The sequence below is a fragment of the Lycium ferocissimum genome, chromosome 9 (assembly GCF_029784015.1).
Source record: "Lycium ferocissimum isolate CSIRO_LF1 chromosome 9, AGI_CSIRO_Lferr_CH_V1, whole genome shotgun sequence".
NCBI lineage: Eukaryota > Viridiplantae > Streptophyta > Magnoliopsida > Solanales > Solanaceae > Lycium > Lycium ferocissimum.
In genome coordinates, this window is record NC_081350.1 from 40,117,405 (window position 1) to 40,138,427 (window position 21,023).

The following is a 21,023-nucleotide window of genomic DNA, read 5'->3' on the forward strand; positions in this document are numbered from 1 at the left end:
GTAACCAACAAAATATAATAGAAACGCACAGAGAGCAGGTTCGAACACTAGACCTTGAATTGCCTTTTCAACCCACTTACCATCTCGCCAAAACAACAGTTGTGTTCAAGTGGGTTCAACAAAATCACTATTACTAAATTCTCTGTTTTAAGCCAAATTACCTCTGTACATACCGTATAATTTCCCGACGAAGTGGATTCAATTGACTCCTCCTGATACCACGTGGGTCCGCCCCTGGTCAAGTGACTCGACCAATTAAGCTTATATAAATATGCGAAGACAAACCATTCATAATTTTAAAGAATGAATGTGAATGATATCGGTTTAATGACCAATTATCATAGCAGATCTTTGTAGAGTTTTTTTTTTTTTTTTTTCAATTCAAATTGTAACTAGTTATAGGAAATATTCTCTCGGTAACATAAGAGACCATACTTTAATAAATAAAAAAATGATCAAGATCGAATCGCCTAAAAACATGTACCTGCAAAAGTTTATGAGATAATTTTCATAACACATGATTCAATTAATAATAGGAGTCGAAGTCAGAATTTTAACTTTATGGGTTTTAAATTTTAGAACGACGACTGAAAATGCTAACAAGAACAACTTCAAGTAATGCCAATCCGTTAATTAATTTATCATTAGAAAACAATCTTGAGAAGGTAAGAGTCGAAAAGGATGGACCAACAATTCAGGTTCAATAAATCTAAATGCGAATCTACCAAGAAACACTCATTTTAGTGGTCGTTTATTATTGGTCATTCATGTAATCAGTCGTTTAGTAAGTACAAATATTAATAGATGTGTAAGCATCCAGAGCTGACCTTGTATTATGATTTCATCTCATGAGATGAAATTTCAAATCATCCAAAAAGGCATGATTTGAAATTTGAAATCATAATCTCAAAATATATAAATGTAAAATTTGACCCATACATTTATATTTTGTAAAAAAAAAAAAAAAAAAACCTATAAGTTTGATAGATTACCAATCATGTTTACCAACCACAAGCTCAATTTGAAAATAACATGAATAATAATATACAAAAGAAAGTTCTATGAGTTTCACTAAAAAAAAAAAAATGATTATTCATCCCGCAGTTTTCGTTGGTTTTGTGATGTTTTTTCTGTTGAGTTTTAGAGGTAAAGAGTTACGTTCAAACAAAGCTTGAGCCAGAATAATCTTTATAAAAATAGAATCTAATTCCATTAGACTGAACACTTACTACTCCTCTATGATTTCGATCTCAAATTGTGCTAATTTGTAGATAATTAATACATGGTCAACACATTTTCAGTGAAAACGCACCAATAAATCACTAGTAAATGGCAAAAGGTTTTATTTATTTACACAGTAGCAACCGATGGTAATTGATATCTTCTAAGCACATGCTAGTAGCGCAAATCCAAACATAGCATCTTAAACTAGACATCTCGATCTCACCATATGCCTTAATTTAGTAACTACCAACTGTAGCAAATGAAAGGAGACAGATGTGCGAACCCAAGACTTTGACAGGTGTCAATAGGCACACCTCTGATAATCGCTCGATCATGAGAACCAATCTTAGTGGAGCTAGTCGAGAGAATGATCAGCCACACTGGAACTGAAACATGACCTAGACTCCTACAGGACGCAGCACTAGAGAGCTTTCCACAATGGCAAAAGCCTAAGACTTCATTTAAGTGCTTGACAAAATAGAGAACACCACATTAATGGAAAATTGGGGTCTCAATTATTTACAAAATTAAGTATAAAAGAATATTTTATGGGAAAAAAAAAAAAAGACTTTCATGGATTGCCTTGTCGTCTGCCGAATAAAGTAGTCAGAAAAAATTAATGCACTCAAACAGTTGTCGTCATGTTCTAATTCATGCTACTTGCTTTAGAAAAAGCATTTCTGTCTGGTTGGGTTGACGGACTTTTTTTTTTTTTTTTTTTTTTTTTTTGATGGAAGATGAGTATGTACAATAATTTCAATTACTATATTGAGCATTATTGCACACCTTTTGTCGTGTATACATATAATTATAGTAATTGCGAAGACACTTCTTCAACTAAGTGTAGTCATAAAGTAGCTATTATTGTAATAGAGTAGCTTTCCTCTTCTCCAGCTTCTTGTTTGAAGCAAGAACAGCCATATATAGCCAACGGTTTAGTTGGTCATTTACCTTATCAGCCCATAAAGATGACGCACAAGAGCTCTTCTTCTTTCCCTGGTCATACTTTTCGGTGGAATTATGATGTTTTCTTGAGTTTTAGAGGTGAAGATGTACGCAAAACATTTGTTGACCATCTCTATGTTGCTCTGCAACAAAAGGGTATTCATACCTTCAAAGATGATGAGAAATTAGAGAAAGGCAAGTCCATTGGACCAGATCTTATCAGAGCAATCGAAGAGTCACGCATAGCTTTGATCATATTCTCCAAAAACTATGCTAATTCAACATGGTGTTTAGATGAAGTAGTGAAAATCATGGAATGCAAGAATGTGAAAGGACAAATTGTGCTTCCGGTCTTCTATGATGTAGATGCATTAACAGTGATGAAACAAAAAACCAGCTATGGAGAAGCATTTAACAATCACGAAGGCCGTTTCAAGGATAACAAGGTGCAAAAGTGGAGGGCAGCATTGGAGGAAGCAGCTAGTTTACCTGGCTGGGATTTGCCAAATACCGCCAATGCGTAAGTATCATGAAACTAATCTCATTGGCATCATTCTTCAATACTCTCTAAATTCTTGGTTTGTTTCAATTTTGCGTCACAAGGGCCACTGCACTAGGCAGATTTGGTTTTATAATCCATTATAAGTACCACTAAATTCTTGGTCCGTTTCTCTGTAACGCAAATATATCCCTTTCTTCTATCTTCTGCGCATATTGATCACGCTCTACCTGATGGAACTGTCAGACCACTCTCGAAATTCCCACAATCAACATATACTAACAAATTAGCTGCTCCACAGAGTTCAACTGCGATTCCCAATCGCCATGAACAGCAAGTTGTGACAGCAAGGAGAACTATACACAATGGTTCATAAGGGTGACTAGATCAGAGGATTACAAATTAAATGTGATTTCAGAAATGGTCGTCGTCAGAGGATGTTCCTGTAGCTCCGGTTCGGTTTCTCCTTCTGAAACTACCTTGTCATCTACACACATGAGATACTACCTCTATCCAATTTATGTGAAGGGCTTTGGAGTACAAGGATCAACACACTTAATTTTGACTATGGATTTACATACAGATTTTTCAAATAATTTAAAAATAAAATTTACATGTTTGAAAACTAAATAAAAAATAGTACAAGTCTATATAGCTAATGATTTAAAATAATTAAAAAATGTTTGAGAACATTGTAGTAAAAAAAAACGTTAGACTCCTCAAACAGTAACACCTTCACATAAAAAATGGGACAGAGGGAGTACTATCTAAGGCAAATCTTAAGCACAGTTGGCACTCCATTGGAGATTCAGCAACAAAGAAGAGGACTCGTCAAGTATGTCAAGGTATCGATTTACTTAAACACATCCCCGAGACTGTATGGATTGTGGCGTAGAAGATGAAAACTCTCCTTTACAAGGATTTGTTCAAACGGTGGATTTTGAAGTACCTAAAATATAGCAACCCTGCAAAAATTAGAACATTCTGGAAAGGACGAATTCCGCTGATAATAAAGATACTGAAACTAGAAATCAAAATACAACAGTTGGCAATTTTGGTCAAGCAGATAAAAACAGTGCTGAGAATTCTACTGAGAAAGAGATATGACAGTGACAAGCATGAAGTTGACAAGGAGGAGGTGTTTGGAAAAGAAGAAAGAGGATCTCAAGGATTCTAGGAAAAAAACTGAAAGACACAAAAGAATGAAAAGAAGAAAATAGTCATAGTGGAGAATCAAAAGAGCCAAAATTTGGATCAACACATTTACTCAGTAGGGGACCTTAGCTGTAGAATGTGCTACAGGAAAAACCTTGCAATAACAACCAACAACCTATGATCCAAGAGGAAGATGAAGTAGCAGAAAGCTTAGTTGAAGCAATTGGTCCTAGAGGAGAGGATCGCCAAGATGAAGTTTCCAAACAAATCAATGAAGTAGAGGAAAAGGATGGCCTTTCCCCTAGGGGAATACCCGAACCTTTGTTGGTTCTCCACTCACTCTTGCCTATATATAAGTCTCATGTAACTTCACTCTCTCCATTCATCTAATTCTTCTTTCATGACCAAACACACAATTTCCCAGCCCTTTTTAGCCCTCTGATTTGCAGCAGAAACAGAACACAGAGTCAGCACTACACATGTAACAGAGAGTCAGCACTACACATATGTACCTTTAGTCAGTACAGTACGGTAAAATAACAGCTTTCTTCTTCTTCTTCTTCTTCTTCTTCTTCTTCTTCTTCTTCTCATTTTTCCCTTTCCTATTTCCCAACAAATCACCATTATTGATTTGTCTAAAGCCAAAACAAAACTGTGCTGTTAAATTTGTGTTAAAAGAATGGTAATTTGGCATGATCTTTATGTTGTCTTGATAGCAGTTATCCCTCTATATGTTGCCATGATCTTGGCTATGGCTCTGTCCGGTGGTGGAAAAATTACAGGAAATAAATTATACTACATAAAGAATTAGCATCAGTACCGTCTAAACAGCCTCCAGGAAATCAGAATTTCATTAAAAAGGACGAGTTCTCGTAATATTTGAGAACTGTTTTTAAACAACTATATATTATAAAGACAAATATTTTAGATAAATGAAGATTTTACCATGCCACTAAACAGAACTTTAAGACATTTTTTGTGGTGTTCAGGCATGAAGCAAGATTCATAAAGCAAATTGTGGAAGATATAATGGCTAAATTGGTTGGTCAGAGACATGCAAGCAATGCTAAAAATCTTGTTGGAATGGAGTCACAAATGCAGAAACTATATAAAATGCTTGGCGTTGGGTCTGGTGGAGTTCGCTTCGTTGGAATATGGGGAATGAGCGGAGTGGGAAAGACAACTCTAGCGAGACTTATCTATGATAATATTTCAGGTCAATTTGAGGGTGCATGTTTTCTTCATGAGGTTAGAGACCGTTCAGCAAAACAAGGCCTAGAGCGATTGCAAGAGATACTTCTTTTACGAGATCCTTGTCATAAAAGACCTACGGATCAACAATTTATTTGATGGAGTTAATATGCAAAAACATAGGCTGCGGTACAAAAAGGTTCTTCTCGTTCTTGATGATGTTAATCACATAGATCATTTAGATGTTTTAGCCGGGAAGCGTGAATGGTTTGGTCCCGGAAGTAGAATCATCATAACAACTAAAGACAAACATTTGCTTATTAAGCATGATGTAGAAAAGATGTACAAAATGAGAACATTACGTGAAGATGAAAGTTTACAACTCTTTAAACAGTATGCTTTCAAGAAGAACCATCCTACCAAGAAATTTGAGGATCTATCAGCACAAGTGATAAAGTATACTGCTGGACTCCCCTTGGCTCTGAAAGTCCTAGGCAGCTTCTTGTATGGAAGAGATTTGGCAGAATGGACAAGTGAAGTGGAACGATTGAAACAAATCCCGGAAGATGAAATTTTGAGGAAACTCGAACCAAGTTTCACTGGACTCAACAGTAACGAGCAAAAGATATTCTTAGACATTGCGTGCTTCTTTACGGGGAAAAAGAAAGATTCAGTGACTAGAATACTTAAGAGTTTTAATTTTATCCCAATTATTGGTGTAAAAGTTCTCATGGAGAAATCTTTAATTACTATTTCAGAAGGTAGGATTTTTATGCACCAATTGATACAAGAAATGGGCTGGCACATTGTTCGTCGAGAAGCTTTTGATTATCCAAGAGAATATAGCAGGTTATGGATGTCCGAAGATATTTCTCACGTACTTGCAAGAAATATGGTATGTAAACTATGACTTCCTATTGTTAATATGTGTTGTAGCTTTATATATATCGCTTATATGTCCACCTTCATTGTTGCTAATTAGGGCACAGAAAAGATTGAAGGCATATCTCTGAACTTGACTAAGATGTACACAGATATTTCTCAAGCACTTGAAAGAAATTTGGTAAGTATTTGCAAAAATATGCATTGTTTCCTACCTAATTAATTAGTGCAAGCAATAGTATGGCCTGTAGCTTTATATATATCAATTGCCTTACTTTTTCTCCTTTTTGCTCCAACTTTATACTTACTAATTAGGGCACAGATAAGATCAAAAGGATGTCATTGAACTTCACAAATGTCAAAGAAGTGAAGGTTAGTGTCATGGCCTTCATGCGGATGACCAGACTGAGGTTTCTCAAAATCAAGAATGCATACGTTTCTCAGGGTCCTGATATTCTTCCTGGTGAGTTGAACTGGCTTTCTTGGCATGGATATGCTTCAAAAAGTCTGCCAATTAACTTTCAGGGAGAGCGACTCGTTAGTTTGAAGTTGAAAAATAGCCGCATCATACAGCTTTGGAAAGGCTCCAAGGTTTATATTAACTTACTCTTTGCTTTTCTGATAGATTGGTTTATATTTGTTCAAATTAGTACTAATTTAAGGCTTTCTTGGTTCTTTTTTCTTTTGGTTTTTGTTTCATGTGACAGGTGATGGGAGAACTGAAGTACATTAACCTTAGCCATTCACATAAGCTAATAAGGACTCCAGATTTTTCGGGTACCCCTAATCTTGAAAGGTTGATTCTTGAAGAGTGCACAAGTTTGGTAGAAATCAAGTTTTCTGTTGGAGATCTGAAAAAGCTATTGTTGCTCAATTTGAAGAATTGCATCAATTTAAAGACCCTACCAAAGAGTATTGGATTGGAAAATCTTGAGGTTCTTATTCTATCAGGCTGCTCAAAGCTAAAAGTATTCCCAGAAATAGAAGAGGAAATGAATCGTTTATCAGAACTATATTTGGAAGCGACTGCATTGAGCGAAGTGCCCGCATCAGTTGAGAAACTATCAGGAGTTAATGTGATAAATCTAAGCTCATGCAAGCATCTTGAGAGTCTTCCAAAGAGTATTGTTAGGTTGAAATGTCTTAAAACACTCAATGTGTCCAAGTGCTCAAAACTCAAATATTTACCAGATGATTTGGGGTTTTTAGTAGGTTTAGAAGGGCTCCATTGTGATGACACACCCATCGAAATGATGCCGTCCACCATTTCCCATTTAAAGAACCTTAAGCACTTAACTCTACGTCGATGTAATGCTTTGGCATTTCAGAACGATATGGGTCTAGCTTTCTCTAATTTATCGGGTCTTTGTTCATTGACAATGCTGGATATAGGTGGCTGCAGCATTTCAGACGGAGGCATCCTATGTAATCTTGGATTCTTACCATCTTTGATGGAATTGAATCTTGGTGGTAACACTTTTACCAATATCTCAGCTGCAAGCATCAGTGGACTCACTCGACTAAAGGTCCTTCAGTTGGTTGGTTGTAGTAGGCTTGAGCATTTCCCAGAGCTTCCTCGAGCTATACAAGAGGTGCATGCAGATGAATGTACATCTTTGAAGAGTATCAATCAATTAGCAAAATATCCAACATTGCGCCGACTTTCACTTAGCGAATGTCATCAATTTCATGATGCTTCCTTGGTTGATGCACTATGGAGTAACATGCTGAAGGTAAATAATAGTAACTCTTTACGATGTCCTCCTACATGCATCTCTAAAATTATGAAGTACAGGAACATATATATGTGTATGTGTGTACCTATATATTGGGTTTTTAATGGTTTCCAAATTAAAAAATGTCATTCTTTTTCATTTGCAACGAGCTAAAAAGGAAGTGATGCCGCATTAACTAGAACGGAGGCAATACTTAGGGGTCGTTTCGTTGCTGGTTTAGTTAAAGTTATGCAAGTATTAGTAATGTAGAGATTAGTTATGCAGGATTTGTTATGCTGGGTTTAGTTATGAAGGATTTAGATATTCATGCATTAGTTATTCCATCTTCTACCCTGCACAAAATTATATATAAATTGACTCATAAATTAAAGATGTTTAGTTATGCGGGATTGTAAATTGGTAAACAGACACCGTAGTTGGTGCGTTGAATTTTATACATAACACCTAAAATGCAACCAAACATGGTACAAATTATGCTAATTTAAATACATGAATAATTAGTTTCCTAACCAACAACCATGACCCCTTAGGTATTATGTGTTTGTATACATACAAAGAATTAAGGGGTCGTTTGTTTGCTAGTTAGAGTTTTGCAGGTATTAGTAATGTAGGGATTAGTTATGTTGGGATTAGTTATGCAGGGATCAATTACGTAGGGTTTAGTTATTCATGTGTTACTAATACATATATTAGTTATTCCATCTTCTATCCTGAAATTTTACATAAATTGACTCATAACTTATACAGTTTCATTTATGTGGGATTGTTAATTGATAACCAAACACCATACTTGGTGTGTTGAATTCTATATATAGCAAGTAAAAAGCTACCAAACATAGTATTAGTTATGCTAGTTTTACTACATGAATAACTCCCTTCCTAACCAGCAACCAAACGACTCTTAAGGGTTTATATATACCCATCTACTCACATTTCCCTCTAGAATGTGTTCAATGGCTGGAAAATAACAATGCATTCCTTTTATGTAGCAGGGAGTAAACGTGGTATGTAATGATATCAGCATTTGTATCCCTGGATTGGAGATTCCCAAGTGGTTTACAAATAAGAAGTTGGGGGACAGTGTTACTTTGACCCTTCCCAATAATTGGTACACAGACAACTTCTGGGGATTTGCTTTTTGTATTGTCTTTGAAGGTATGGAATGGTGCATTCTATACGATGATTACCTACAACCATCACAGGGATTTTCGGTTATGCTTGAATTCAAAACGTGTGATGGTAAGGAAGGCAGTACACGTAGCGTTGTTGGCATAAAAGGGGGTGATACTACTATTCGGAACTCAGACCACACTCTCCTTGCCTGTGTACCATCTCGCCGTTTTCTGACAGCCTACAATCACGAGGATTACCGTCCCAACGACTGGATCGAAATTGTGGCATATTCAACAGGACTAAGGAAATCTGAGAGCAAAGCTTGGGGGATGCGTCTTGTGTACTTGGAAGATATTATTGAAGCATAAGCAAGTAGAGAGATTCACTTCAAGAGAACCTTATGGAGGAAGTAACATACTTTAGGGACCTTGTCAAGCATTAGTCCACTTCTGTGTATTTTATGAGTAAGTTCCCTTAAAGGGAGGTTTATGTGTAAACTTTATCTTTATTGTTTGGATTAGTAAAATTGCATTATTAACCATAATAACAAAAAAAAAAACCACCAAATTCATTAGAAAAGCCAATACGAAATGATCCATGTATAACAGGCTCTCACAACGACCCAATATAATGGTTATATAGGAGTCTTGAAGAACCCGTTTCTTTGTTCCAATTTTTTTTTTTTTGGATGACATGGGAACCCGCAGCTGCTACCCTTCGGGTGCACATAGGTCTAGCTCCTGTGCAATAACTCGCAAACCACAAGAGAGATAACCCGCACTAGGCAAGCCCCATGAGATGAGCTCGACCCAAAAGGCAAATACTATCATAGGCAGGGGGTTTCGAACCTGAGACCTCCATTATGAAAGCTCCATGCTCAACCAACTGAGCCACCCTTGCGGGTTTCTTTGTTCCATTTTATGTGACCCGACTTCCTTATTCGTCCTTATCATTCTTTTAAACAAATCATTGGAAAAAATCACTAACAAGATCCCAAGACCTGAACTCAGTTTACATCATCCATAAAAACTCTAAATTATGCATCTTTTGAAAACCCAAATTTCTTTTGTAAGTTAGAAATTTCAACCCCTAAAGTAAGATTCTATCACAGGGAAGATTTTAAGTATTGCAGTACAATTGAATTACTGATAGGTCAGAAAATCCTTACTCCAAAAAGATACTATAAATAGAGTCTGCACTGCATAGAATTATCCTTAAAATTATGTAACAAAGTTAAAATTTAAGAGTGATGAAGATAACCTGGAGAGCCACACTCAGTCAGCCAAGAAGACCAAGATTACGTTTTTTATTTTCATAGAGCACCTGTTTTTGGAAGCCAAAAGTGAGTCTTTTTTCTTTGCTGAAATTTTCAGCTTTGTTTTGCTTCTTTTTTTAGGTTCTAAATAGAGAAAGTGACAAAAATGGTCCCTTAATTTTTTAGGATAGATTTAAAATAGCTCCCTTAGTATGGATTGAATTGTTTTGGTACTTTAAGTTTGTTCAAAGTTAAGACTTTTAGTCTCCGTCAATTATTTACTTAAATATATTGTTAGTTAAGTTTGATAGAACCAGTAGCAAGAAAAAGATTTAACCATAAACAGAAGACAGTCTCATCAAAATCCTAAAATATGCAACATAAAAAACTGCACTAAGACTAAAAAATATAAAAAAATACTAGCAGAAATTACTTGTTAAAAAAGTTGAGCCTATAGAAATTAACCAGAAATAACATAAATTACAAAAATTGTACCTCTAATTACGAGTTGTCGCTAATTTTCTTCCGTTTTCCATAGTTGCCGTCAATCTAACCGATAATATTTATTAGATATTGGCTTAATGCATATGCGCCCCCTAAACTTGCCTTTTTTTTTGGCATCTCTCAGTAAGTGTTATTCTAATTGACTAACTGTGGATCAGGTGTGTCTATCAAACACTATTCGACTTACATAGTATTCTATCTTTAATGTAACAATATGCTAATATATATTCTAATTTAATTATGTCATCTTTTAGCTAGATTAGCAGCAATTAAGAGGAAGAAAAGAGTAGCTCTTAATTAAGCTAGCAATAAAAGAGCAGAACCAGTAGAAATAGACACATCCATGACTTAAAAAATAGCTTACCCTATGTCTAAAATATTACTCCACCTTCATTTCTCCAGTGTAATTTTTGCTTATAATAAAAATCAGATTTAGAGGCTTTGATAGGCACCTTTCGAGACATTTCGGGGGTTGATAATATGACTTGTTGAGGTGTCAAAATAGAAAAAAAAAAAATATAAGTTTAGGGGCCGCATATGCATTATATTTGATGGAGATTAAAATTCTTAATTTTCGATAAACTGAAAGGAGTAAAGCTGTTTAATGCATACTTAAGGGACTATTTTGAACTTACAGTCAGTCAAACATAAAAAGATTAGTGTTTTTGTCAGTTTGTCTGAAAAGCCTTTTTGAGTGAATCAAGATTATAGAAGCACCAAGAACAGAGCTAACATCCCTAAATGTCCACTAACTGGGAACACTAGATGGGTCAATCCGCCTTTCAGTTAAGGTTTCCCCCCTAATTTATAGCATTTCTGGCCGGTAAAAATTAGATTTTTATGTGTGAAATGAGCTTGTTTTCATGTGAAAATTCGTTAGAAAATTGATGCACTCAAAGGGTTGTTGTCATGTGAAAATTCGTGCACCTTGCTTTTAATAACCATTTGTAATTGACTCAGTTTCTACAATAACTCGTATGCACTTTCAATTACTATATTCAGCTTTATGGCTATCGTGCATATATACTTATAATAGTGAAATACACCCCCTAGCTAGCCCAGTTCTTTTCCTCTTCTTCAGCTTCTTGTTTGAAGAAAGAATAGTTTTTTACTAACTTTCTCAGCTCACAAAAAAAAATGACCTCTTATTGTTCCTCTGCTCATACATTTCGGTGGAGTTATGATGTTTTCTTGAGTTTTAGAGGTGAAGATGTACGCAAAACATTTGTTGATCATCTCTATGTTGCACTGCAACAAAAGGGTATTCATACCTTCAAAGATGATGAGAAGCTAGAGAGAGCCAAGTCCATTTCACCTGACCTTGTTAGAGCAATCGAAGAGTCAAGGATAGCTTTGATTGTATTCTCCAAAAACTATGCTAATTCCACATGGTGTCTAGATGAATTGCTGAAGATCATGGAATACAACAAACAAGAAAAAGGACAAATTGTGCTTCCGGTGTTCTACGATGTAGAGGCATCAACAGTGAGGAAACAGAAGTCCAGCTATGGAGAAGCATTTAGCAATCATGAAGCTTTTTTCCAGGAGGACAAGGTGAAAAAATGGAGAGCTGCACTGGAGGAAGCTGCTAATTTATCCGGCTGGGATTTGCCAAATACTGCCAATGCGTAAGTATCATCGAACCAATCTCATCGTCATAATTCTTGGTTCGTTTCTATTTTGCATCACTGGGGCCACTAGACTAGGGAGATTTAGTTTTGTAATCTATTAAAAATGTTAGTTTAGTTAAATGACATTCTTTTATTGGAGATCAGTAAAAAGGCACACGTGTTGGAAAGCTTCCGCCTTTAGTCAGTAAGAGAAAATATAGCCTATTTTGGTCGTGACAAGGGTACATCTAACCACAACTTTTAACAGAAGGCAAATCTGGACCATTTCACAAAGTTGAAGAGCAAAATTTGACCCTTTTCCCTTTTTCTTTAACTAGAATTATCTCCCCTCGTTAAAAGTAGATTTCCGTTCTTAATTCAATTGTTACTTAAATGATTTCTTTCTGTATGGCTTATCAGAATCCAAAAAAATTACTGGAAATAAAGTGCTATATAAAGAATTAACATTAGTGTCTCAACAGCTTCATGGAGAGGACGAGTTTCAGTAATATTCAAGAACTCGTTTTAAACCACTATTTTGTACATTTTGTTCGGCTTGGAATTATACTTCATTTAGATCAATTTGGGAGAGAGGGAATCCAACTTAACTGAAATTGAAGCAAATATTTGTCTGAGAGATTACTTATGCTTGTAGGACGAAAGAAAAACATTTTTTTAATAAATGAAGGCATCCTTTGTGATATGCAGGCACGAAGCTAGAGTCATAAAGCAAATTGTGGAAGATATAATGACTAAATTGGGTGTACAGACACATGCAAGCAATGCTGAAGATCTTGTTGGAATGGAGTCACACATGCAAAAAGTGTATAAAATGCTTCAGGTTGGTTCTGATGAAGTTCGCTTCCTCGGGATATTGGGAATGGGCGGTGTGGGGAAGACAACTCTAGCAAGAGTCATTTATGATAATATTCGGAGTCAATTTGAAGGTTCATGTTTTCTTCATGAAGTTGGAGACCGTTCTTCAAAACAGGGCCTAGAGCGCTTGCAAGAGATACTTCTTTCGGAGATCCTTGTTGTAAAAGATCTAAGAATCAACAATTTATATGAAGGAGATAATTTGCAAAAACAGAGACTACAATGTAAAAAGGTTCTTCTTGTTCTTGATGATGTTTATCACATAGATCAGTTAGACGCTTTAGCTGGGAAGCGTGAATGGTTTGGTCTCGGAAGTAGAATCATCATAACAACCAGAGATAAACACTTGCTTGTTAAGCATGAGGTGGAAAAGATATACAGAATGAGAACATTAAGTGAACATGAAAGTTTACAGCTCTTTAAACAGTATGCTTTCAAGAAGAGTCACCCTGCTAAGGAATTTGAGGATCTTTTAGCTCTAGTGATAAAGCGTACTGCTGGACTCCCCTTGGCTCTGAAAGTCCTGGGTAGTTTCTTGTATGGAAGAGATTTGGCTGAATGGACAAGTGAAGTGGAATGGTTGAGACAGATCCCGGAAAATGAAATTTTGAAGAAACTCGAACGAAGTTTCACTAGGCTCAACAATATGGAGAAAAAAATATTCTTAGATATTGCGTGTTTCTTCACAGGGAAGAAGAAAAAAGCAGTGATGAGAATACTTGAGAGTTTTAATTTTAGGTCAGCCATTGGCATAAAAGTTCTCATGGAGACTTTGATGATCATGACGTCAGGGCTAATTTGGGTTGGACTTCGGAATCAAAAAATTTGGTTATATCCCTCCCTGTTGGATTTCATATTCCTTTCAAGCGTGGATATAATTTAATCTTTTGTAAGGAAAAAGGTTCAGATCTGCTCCTTGACTTTGCGAAATAGTCCAGATCCGATCAACAATTTTCAAGTCACCATCTCTCATTCCTCTAAATCTATCACCACCATCACAATCTATCCATTCTCAAAAATAGTACTTGAGGACTACTGTTACTCCACCACCACTTCTCACTCCCACTTCTAGGGAAAATTTGACCCTTTTCCTTTTTTTTTTTTTTTGATTGACCACCTCCTTTCTTAATAGTATCGTATAGCTTTGTCCAAACTAGGACGGATGGGAAGAAATCGCGCAAGTGGTTTTTATGCGGGATTTGAGCACGGGAGGCCATGGTGGTTATAAGCCACATTTCGTTGGTCGTAGGCGCCACCCGATGCGACCTTTTTCCCATTAACTTTAACTAGAATTATCTCTCCTAGTTAAAAGTAGATCTCCATTCTTATTTTCTTAAAATCCAACAAACGGCTTGTATTAATATCATAAACCATTTACAAGGGAGTAGATATACCCAACGTCCAATATCATGTAAGCTCACAAAAAGGAATCCATAGAGGGACTCCCTCTATTTACAATTGGTTCACATTTAAGCTCTCAAAATAAGGAAATATGAACAAATGAGTATAACCAGCGGCTATACTCCTTATAAAAGTTCATGATCTCAATCAGGATTAGAAAATGCAATATTAATTGAGCCTTGATTTCTCTCTGTATGCCTCATCACATTCCAAAAAGTTACTGGAAATAAAGTGCAATAAAAAGAATTAACATCAGTGGCTCAACAGTTTCCAGGAAGTCAGAAATTCATTGAAAGGACGGGCTTCAGTAATATTAGGGGTCGTTTGGTAGAGGGTATAAGGTAGGATATGCTGGTATTAAATTTTTGGGTTAAATTAGTACCATGTTTGGTTTGAGTTATTAATTAGTACTGGTATAAAATTATACCATAAATTGGGATAATATTAACCTCTTTCCTAGTTGGTATAACTAATATCGGTATTAATATATCTTGGGATAATTTTGCTAAATGACCATCTTGCCCCTTAACCTATTTCATATATACGTATTACGTTGTTCTAGAAAATCCCCTTTCTGATCTTCACTTCTCCCACCAGAGCTTTGGGCACTCAGCTGTGCGATTAATACTCAAGAAATCCAACGATTGATACTCCAAAAATCCATCTCTGTAAGTTTGTCCTTTTATTTTCTTCTCCTTTTACGTTACTTTACCATGTATCTATTATCATTAAAAAAAAAAAAAAAAAAAAAAAAAAAAAAAAACCTTTACCATTCTACTTACAAATTGATAAGTTTTGGTATCACAAGAAATCTTGTCCCTTCTACTTTATGTTTTCCTCCTCTTTTCTGTTACTTTCCTCTTCGAGTACATTTTTAATTTTTATTAATTATTTTTTCAACTTTGTATGTTTATTGATCATTGAATAAAGTAGCAGGTCTTAATTCCTTGAGCAAGGAATTTTCCACGGTAATATCGTATCTATTTACTTCTTGCCTTTGTCTCGAAGGCCAGTAGATAACCGGATCCCTCGTATCTTGTTGGTGGACTCATAGCCTACATCAGACTTCATTGGCGTTAAAACAGAGCTCAATCAGTCAAGATGCTGAGCAAAGTAATTTGTGCATAACTAATCTCCGCGTTACTAATATTTGTATAACTCTAGCCAGCAGCCAAACGACCCGCAAACAAGGAGCAGGATGCTGATCAGAGTAACTTTCGTGATCCTGCTACAAATGCTGAATTATATTAACAGTTTGACGAGCTTTTACAATCCGAGTGAACCCTTTCCCACATAATCTTACATCAAAATCTAATGAAAGATTATTTGTGAAAGGATTCTCGGAATGCCCCAATCTGATATTGCAAAAATAAAAAAAATAATCTTTCATTAAAATCTTCTTTACTTCCTTCTCCAAATGATGAGACCCTTGCCCGAATATCCTAGTTTATCTGGTGTCAACCTAGAAATCATTGTATGCCCGTGTCTTCTCCTTTTCATATACTTGGCGTCATTGAAGACACTACCAAAAAATAACTATTTTCCCACTGAAAAATGTTCAGGGGCTATTGCCCACCGAATGTCAGTGGGAAAAACCTAAATAGTAGTCTTTTCACACGGAAAAATTAGGAAGTTTCCCAGCATTTCAATGGGAACCTATTTCTCACCATGCGTTTTTCCAGTGAGATTGTTCGGTGGGAATGAGGTGGGAAAATCATGTTTTATAGTACAAATTTCCCACTGAATGTCAGTGCGAAAAACCTCTGTTTGTAGTAGTGAGATTGAGAGGTGTTATTTTGCATCACCAACGTTTCATTAATATCGTTCTCGTACAGAAGATGCATCCCCCAACACAAAGAGCAATGCCCATGAATTTGTTTGAGTACCAATTCTTAGGTAACACCACTGACATTGAAGGACTCATGCTCTTGTAAGTAAACCACTCAGGAATCTCAGATCCAAGGATGCATATGCTAAACTCGTCATCCACCATGGATACTCCCTGTGCCATGAAAAGAATGTAGTTGTTTGTCAGTCATTAATCACTTCCATGATTCTTGCGTAAACATTTACATATATACAAGAATTCCTTCTATTTTCTTTCGTTATTGTTTTACTTTTGGTACAGAATATAATTAAAGAGTTATTTACCTTGAGCATGTGATTCCACAATGAATCAACAATGGCAGCATCGATCATGTTCATAAAGAATGAAGGAGGACCATCTTAAATGGGTAGTTTTAGTATAATCAAGAGAGAAAAAGGGGAATATGAACAAGTACAGCTATAGTCACAACTAAAAGTGATTTTTTGCGGCAATCTTTTATGGCGACCCTTGTAGTGGCCGCATGTGCAAAAAGATTGAGCTTTTATTGCGACCCGTGAAGTCCCCGCCTATAGTAACGATATAGTGGCAACTATACCTAAGTCGCCACGAATACTTTCTTTCTTTTGTGGCAGTTCGCAACAACTGACTGGAAGTGCATATTTCTCTGTTGGGTTCTGTCTTCTATATGAATGGCCAAGTGACTCGACCATTTAAGCTTATATGAATGTGGGAAGCTATGTATTCATTGATTTTAAAAATGAATGCGAATGACGTTATAAACGTGAAGATCTATTTTATGATCAATTCCAGAAGTCCTTTTAGTTGAAGGTCATTTTCATAAAAGATGTGTAAAATACTACTCATGAGATCGATAAACAAAATAGAGAAGATCTTTGTAGAGTCATTTTCTTTCTTTTGGATTGGGACTAATCGTAAGAAATTATTTTCTCAATAACTTAAGAGACCATACTTTCCCATACCACACTTATGGGATTACACCGGGTATGTTGTTCTTTAAGAGACCCTACTTCAAGTAATGACAATCCTTTATAATTAATAAATCATTAGAAAAGACGCGAGACGAGAAGAGTCAAAAAGGATGGACCAATAATTCGGTTCAATAAATCTAAACGCGAATCTACTCAGGAACACTTATTTAATGTTATTATTTAATGTTTTTTTTATTATATGTCATTCATGTTAGCCAGTCGTTTAGTAAATTACTATACCACCTTGTCTCAATTTGAAGTAACATTACTATTATATATATTATTATATATAAGAGCAAATGTGGGCCTGTGATGCTGCACCATGTGGCTCCTTACTTTTGCTTTCTTTGATGGGCAATTCGCAGAATTGCCCTTCTTTTGGGGTGGTCTTTAAATTTTGCCCCTCATATTTGCGGTCTTTAAATTTTGCCCTTCATATTTGTGGTCTTTAAGTTTTTGCCCTTAGCTTGGATACGAGGTTTTGGGTTCGAACCCCGCTCAAGCATAAAATAAAGAAATAATTTCGCGAGCGGGGGGCCGGAGGAGTGTGCGCCCCCCTCGGCATAACTTCCTTAAGGAAAGACTAAAGTTATGCGGAGGGGGCATAACTTTCCTCAAGACATAGTTTAGTTATGCGCTTATGGAGCAAAACTTTTCCTTAAGGAACTATGCGCTTGATAATGGAGATTTTTAATTAGCGTAACCAAAAGTATGCCTTAACTAAAAGTGTGCCTTGAAAAGTTTAAAAAAAAAAAAAATGTCTCAAGGCAAAGTCGCCCCCTCAGGCATAACTTCCTTTAAGGAAAAAACTAAAGTTATGCGGAGGGGCATAATTGTTTTGCCTTATGGGGCAAAACTTTTCCTTAAGGAATTATGCGCTTATGGGGCGAGACTTTTAATTAAGGCATAACCAAAAGTATGCCTTAACTAAAAGTTTAAAAAAAAAAAAAAAAATGTCTCGAGACAAAGTCGCCCTCAAGATAACTTCCTTAATAAAAACTAAAGTTATGCGGGAGGGCATAACTTTTCTCGAGGTATAATTTAGTTTTGCCTTATGGGGCAAAATTTTCCTTAGGAACTATGCCTTATAGGGCATACTTTTAATTAAGGCATAACCAAAAGTATGCGCTTAACTAAAAGTGTGCCTTTAAAAGTTAAAAAAAAAAAAAATGTCTCGAGGCAAAGTCTGCCTCCGCATAACTTCCTAAGGAAAAACTAAAGTTATGCGGAGGGGGCAAACTTTCCTCGAGGCATAATTTAGTTTTGCCTTATGGGGCAAAATTTTCATGGAAGCTATGCCTTGCATAGGGTATACTTTTAATTAAGGCATAACCAAAAGTATGCCTTAACTAAAAGTGTGCCTTGAAAAGTTAAAAAAAAAAAAAAAAAAAAATGTCTCAAGGCAAAGTGCGCTATAAATCGGCATAACTTTGGTTTTCCTTAAAGTTGTATCTTTGATCCAAAGCATACACTCTCCGAAATCTTGCGAAATTATTTTTTTATTTTATGCACGAACGGGGTTCGAACCTAGAACCTCAGGTATCCAAGCGAAGGGCAAAACTTAAAGAACACAAATATGAGGGGCAAAATTTAAAGACCACCCCAAAAGAAGGGCAATCCGTGCAAAAAATTGTTCTTTGATAGCCATGCACACTTGGGCTTCTCTAATTGGATCATATGTCTTTTTTTTTTCTTTTTTCTTTCGTGGATGTCTAAAAATATACTCCTTCCGTTTCAATTTATGTGAACTTTTTCGGAATACGGGAGATCAAATTTTATAACTTTGACCGTAAATTTTGACATAGATTTTTCAAGTTGGTAAAAATATACTTTATATATTTAGAAACTATATAAAAAATATTATAAGGCATGATACTTTATAATTCAAATAATTTAGAAAAAAATGTAAGAAAAACGTGATCAAAGAAGCATCTCGTAGACTCTCCAAACAGTAAAAGGTTCACATAAATTGAAACAGAGGAGTATTTTTTACTTGTTTATTTTAACAAATCATGAAAGCTTTATTAATTCTTCCTCTATTACCCTTATCATTAAGTAACTATATAGAGTATTAATAATCAAACTTAAATTTTCAAAGCATAATTAATAAGGGTAATTATTATATTTTACTCCTAATAAATAATTTCTTAAGAGAAGTGCTGAGTCAACGAGAGACAAGTAAAAAAGAATCAAGGGAATACCTTTTACATTATTTGTTATTACATATTTTCCTAAAAATTTTGCAACTTTGGAGTCACTGTTTCATTTCAATCAGAGTATTTATTAGATCTTACTACTTAGTATCCCAATTCTTTTCTTTGGATGTGTTTATGAAGGAAAATATTATGTTAAAACTATTTTTCATCAAAAATAAATGTATTCTTACTTATTTTCTTGTATTGGTACGTAAGCAAAAAATATTATCTTAAAATCATTTGTATATAATCTAAACAAGTACTATGGGATGTGGGGTTGGGGCTCGGGGTGCGGTGGATGGTGGGGATGGGGGCTACGGGGGCGGGGGTACTAAAAATGAGGTGTATTGGAGGGCGGGGAGACACGATGAATGTGGAATTTCATTTGTGGAACTCGATTTTCCCCGCTTCCTCAGAGAAAATGTTTTTAAATAATTTTGACCAACCCAATATGAAAAAATTAAAAAATATTTTTTGATAAATATTCTTCTCCATACCAAACACACACTTTATTTGTTTTAAACCTCCAAAATTTTGCTTCTTTAGTGAATATTGAATATTGTGTCCTTTTGTATTTGCTAATTCTCCTTCAAAACTTCCTCATAAATAATTTGTTCTTTAAAATTATTCAATTATGACTAAGAAACTTTAATAATTACCAATAAGACACGATTAATGTGCTGTTAAATTAAATTAATTATACAATAGAAAAATGTGATACAAATAATTTATATTTTTATAATTAAATTTTGTTATTTTTAGATCATGAGTTTGGGCCCGAATTTAGCACGGGCCTCGTGCAACTAGTGATTAGTATATAAGAGAAAATTCTAAAAGTTTCACTAATTTTTTTCAACTTTTTCTAACATGATTATTCTTCCCATAATTTTCGTTGGATTTATAATGTTTTCTTGAGTTTTAGAGGTAAAGATATGCTCTAGCAAAATTTTACCCAAACGAATCGTAAACACAAATAAGGAAACCCAATTTTATTATAGTTTACAGACATTCGCTATTCCTCTGTTATTTCGATCTCAAATCGTGCTAATTTGTAGATAATTAATAAATGGTCAACACATTTTCAATCATAGACACCAATAAATCACTAGTTAGTCAATGGCAAAATGTTTTACAATATTTATACGGATGCAACCGGGGCTAATTGATATCCAAACATAACATTTTAAAAGTTGAACTGACTTAATTGCTTGACAAAACAGAGAACACAAAACCAAATTTGAAAACTCAGAAGAATTGTGGTAATAATCCAAACGAAAATTGGGGGCTCAAATTATTACTACAAAATTAGGTACTGTGAAAGAATATTTTATGAAAAAAAAAAAGGCTTTCATTGGTTGCCTTGTCTATGCCCAATAAAGCAGTCAGAAAAAATTAATGCACTCAAACAGTTGTCGTCATGTTCTAGTTCATGCTACTTGCTTTTAAAAAAACATTTCTTTCTGGTTGCCTTGACGGACTTTCTCAGATGTTTTTTTCCTCAACACACTTAAATTTTCTGGAAGATGACTTATCTAAAATAATTTCAATTAGTATATTGAGCATTATGACACACCACACCTTTTGTCGTGCATATACTAAATTATATAGTAGTAAAAGACA

The 21,023-nt window shown here is 35.2% G+C and overlaps 1 protein-coding gene across 1 annotated transcript in view; it reads left to right on the forward strand.

Moving 5' to 3' along the window:
* Positions 1-2,192: 2,192 nt before the first annotated feature.
* LOC132031909 (uncharacterized) overlaps positions 2,193-21,023 on the forward strand; it is a 63,079-nt gene continuing 44,248 nt past the window's right edge. The window contains 9 exon segments of the mRNA XM_059421778.1: positions 2,193-2,689; positions 4,813-5,125; positions 5,127-5,909; positions 5,997-6,077; positions 6,212-6,487; positions 6,604-7,629; positions 8,625-9,110; positions 11,609-12,132; positions 12,823-13,728. Of these exon segments, the coding sequence (XP_059277761.1) occupies positions 2,193-2,689; positions 4,813-5,125; positions 5,127-5,909; positions 5,997-6,077; positions 6,212-6,487; positions 6,604-7,629; positions 8,625-9,110; positions 11,609-12,132; positions 12,823-13,728 (4,892 nt within the window).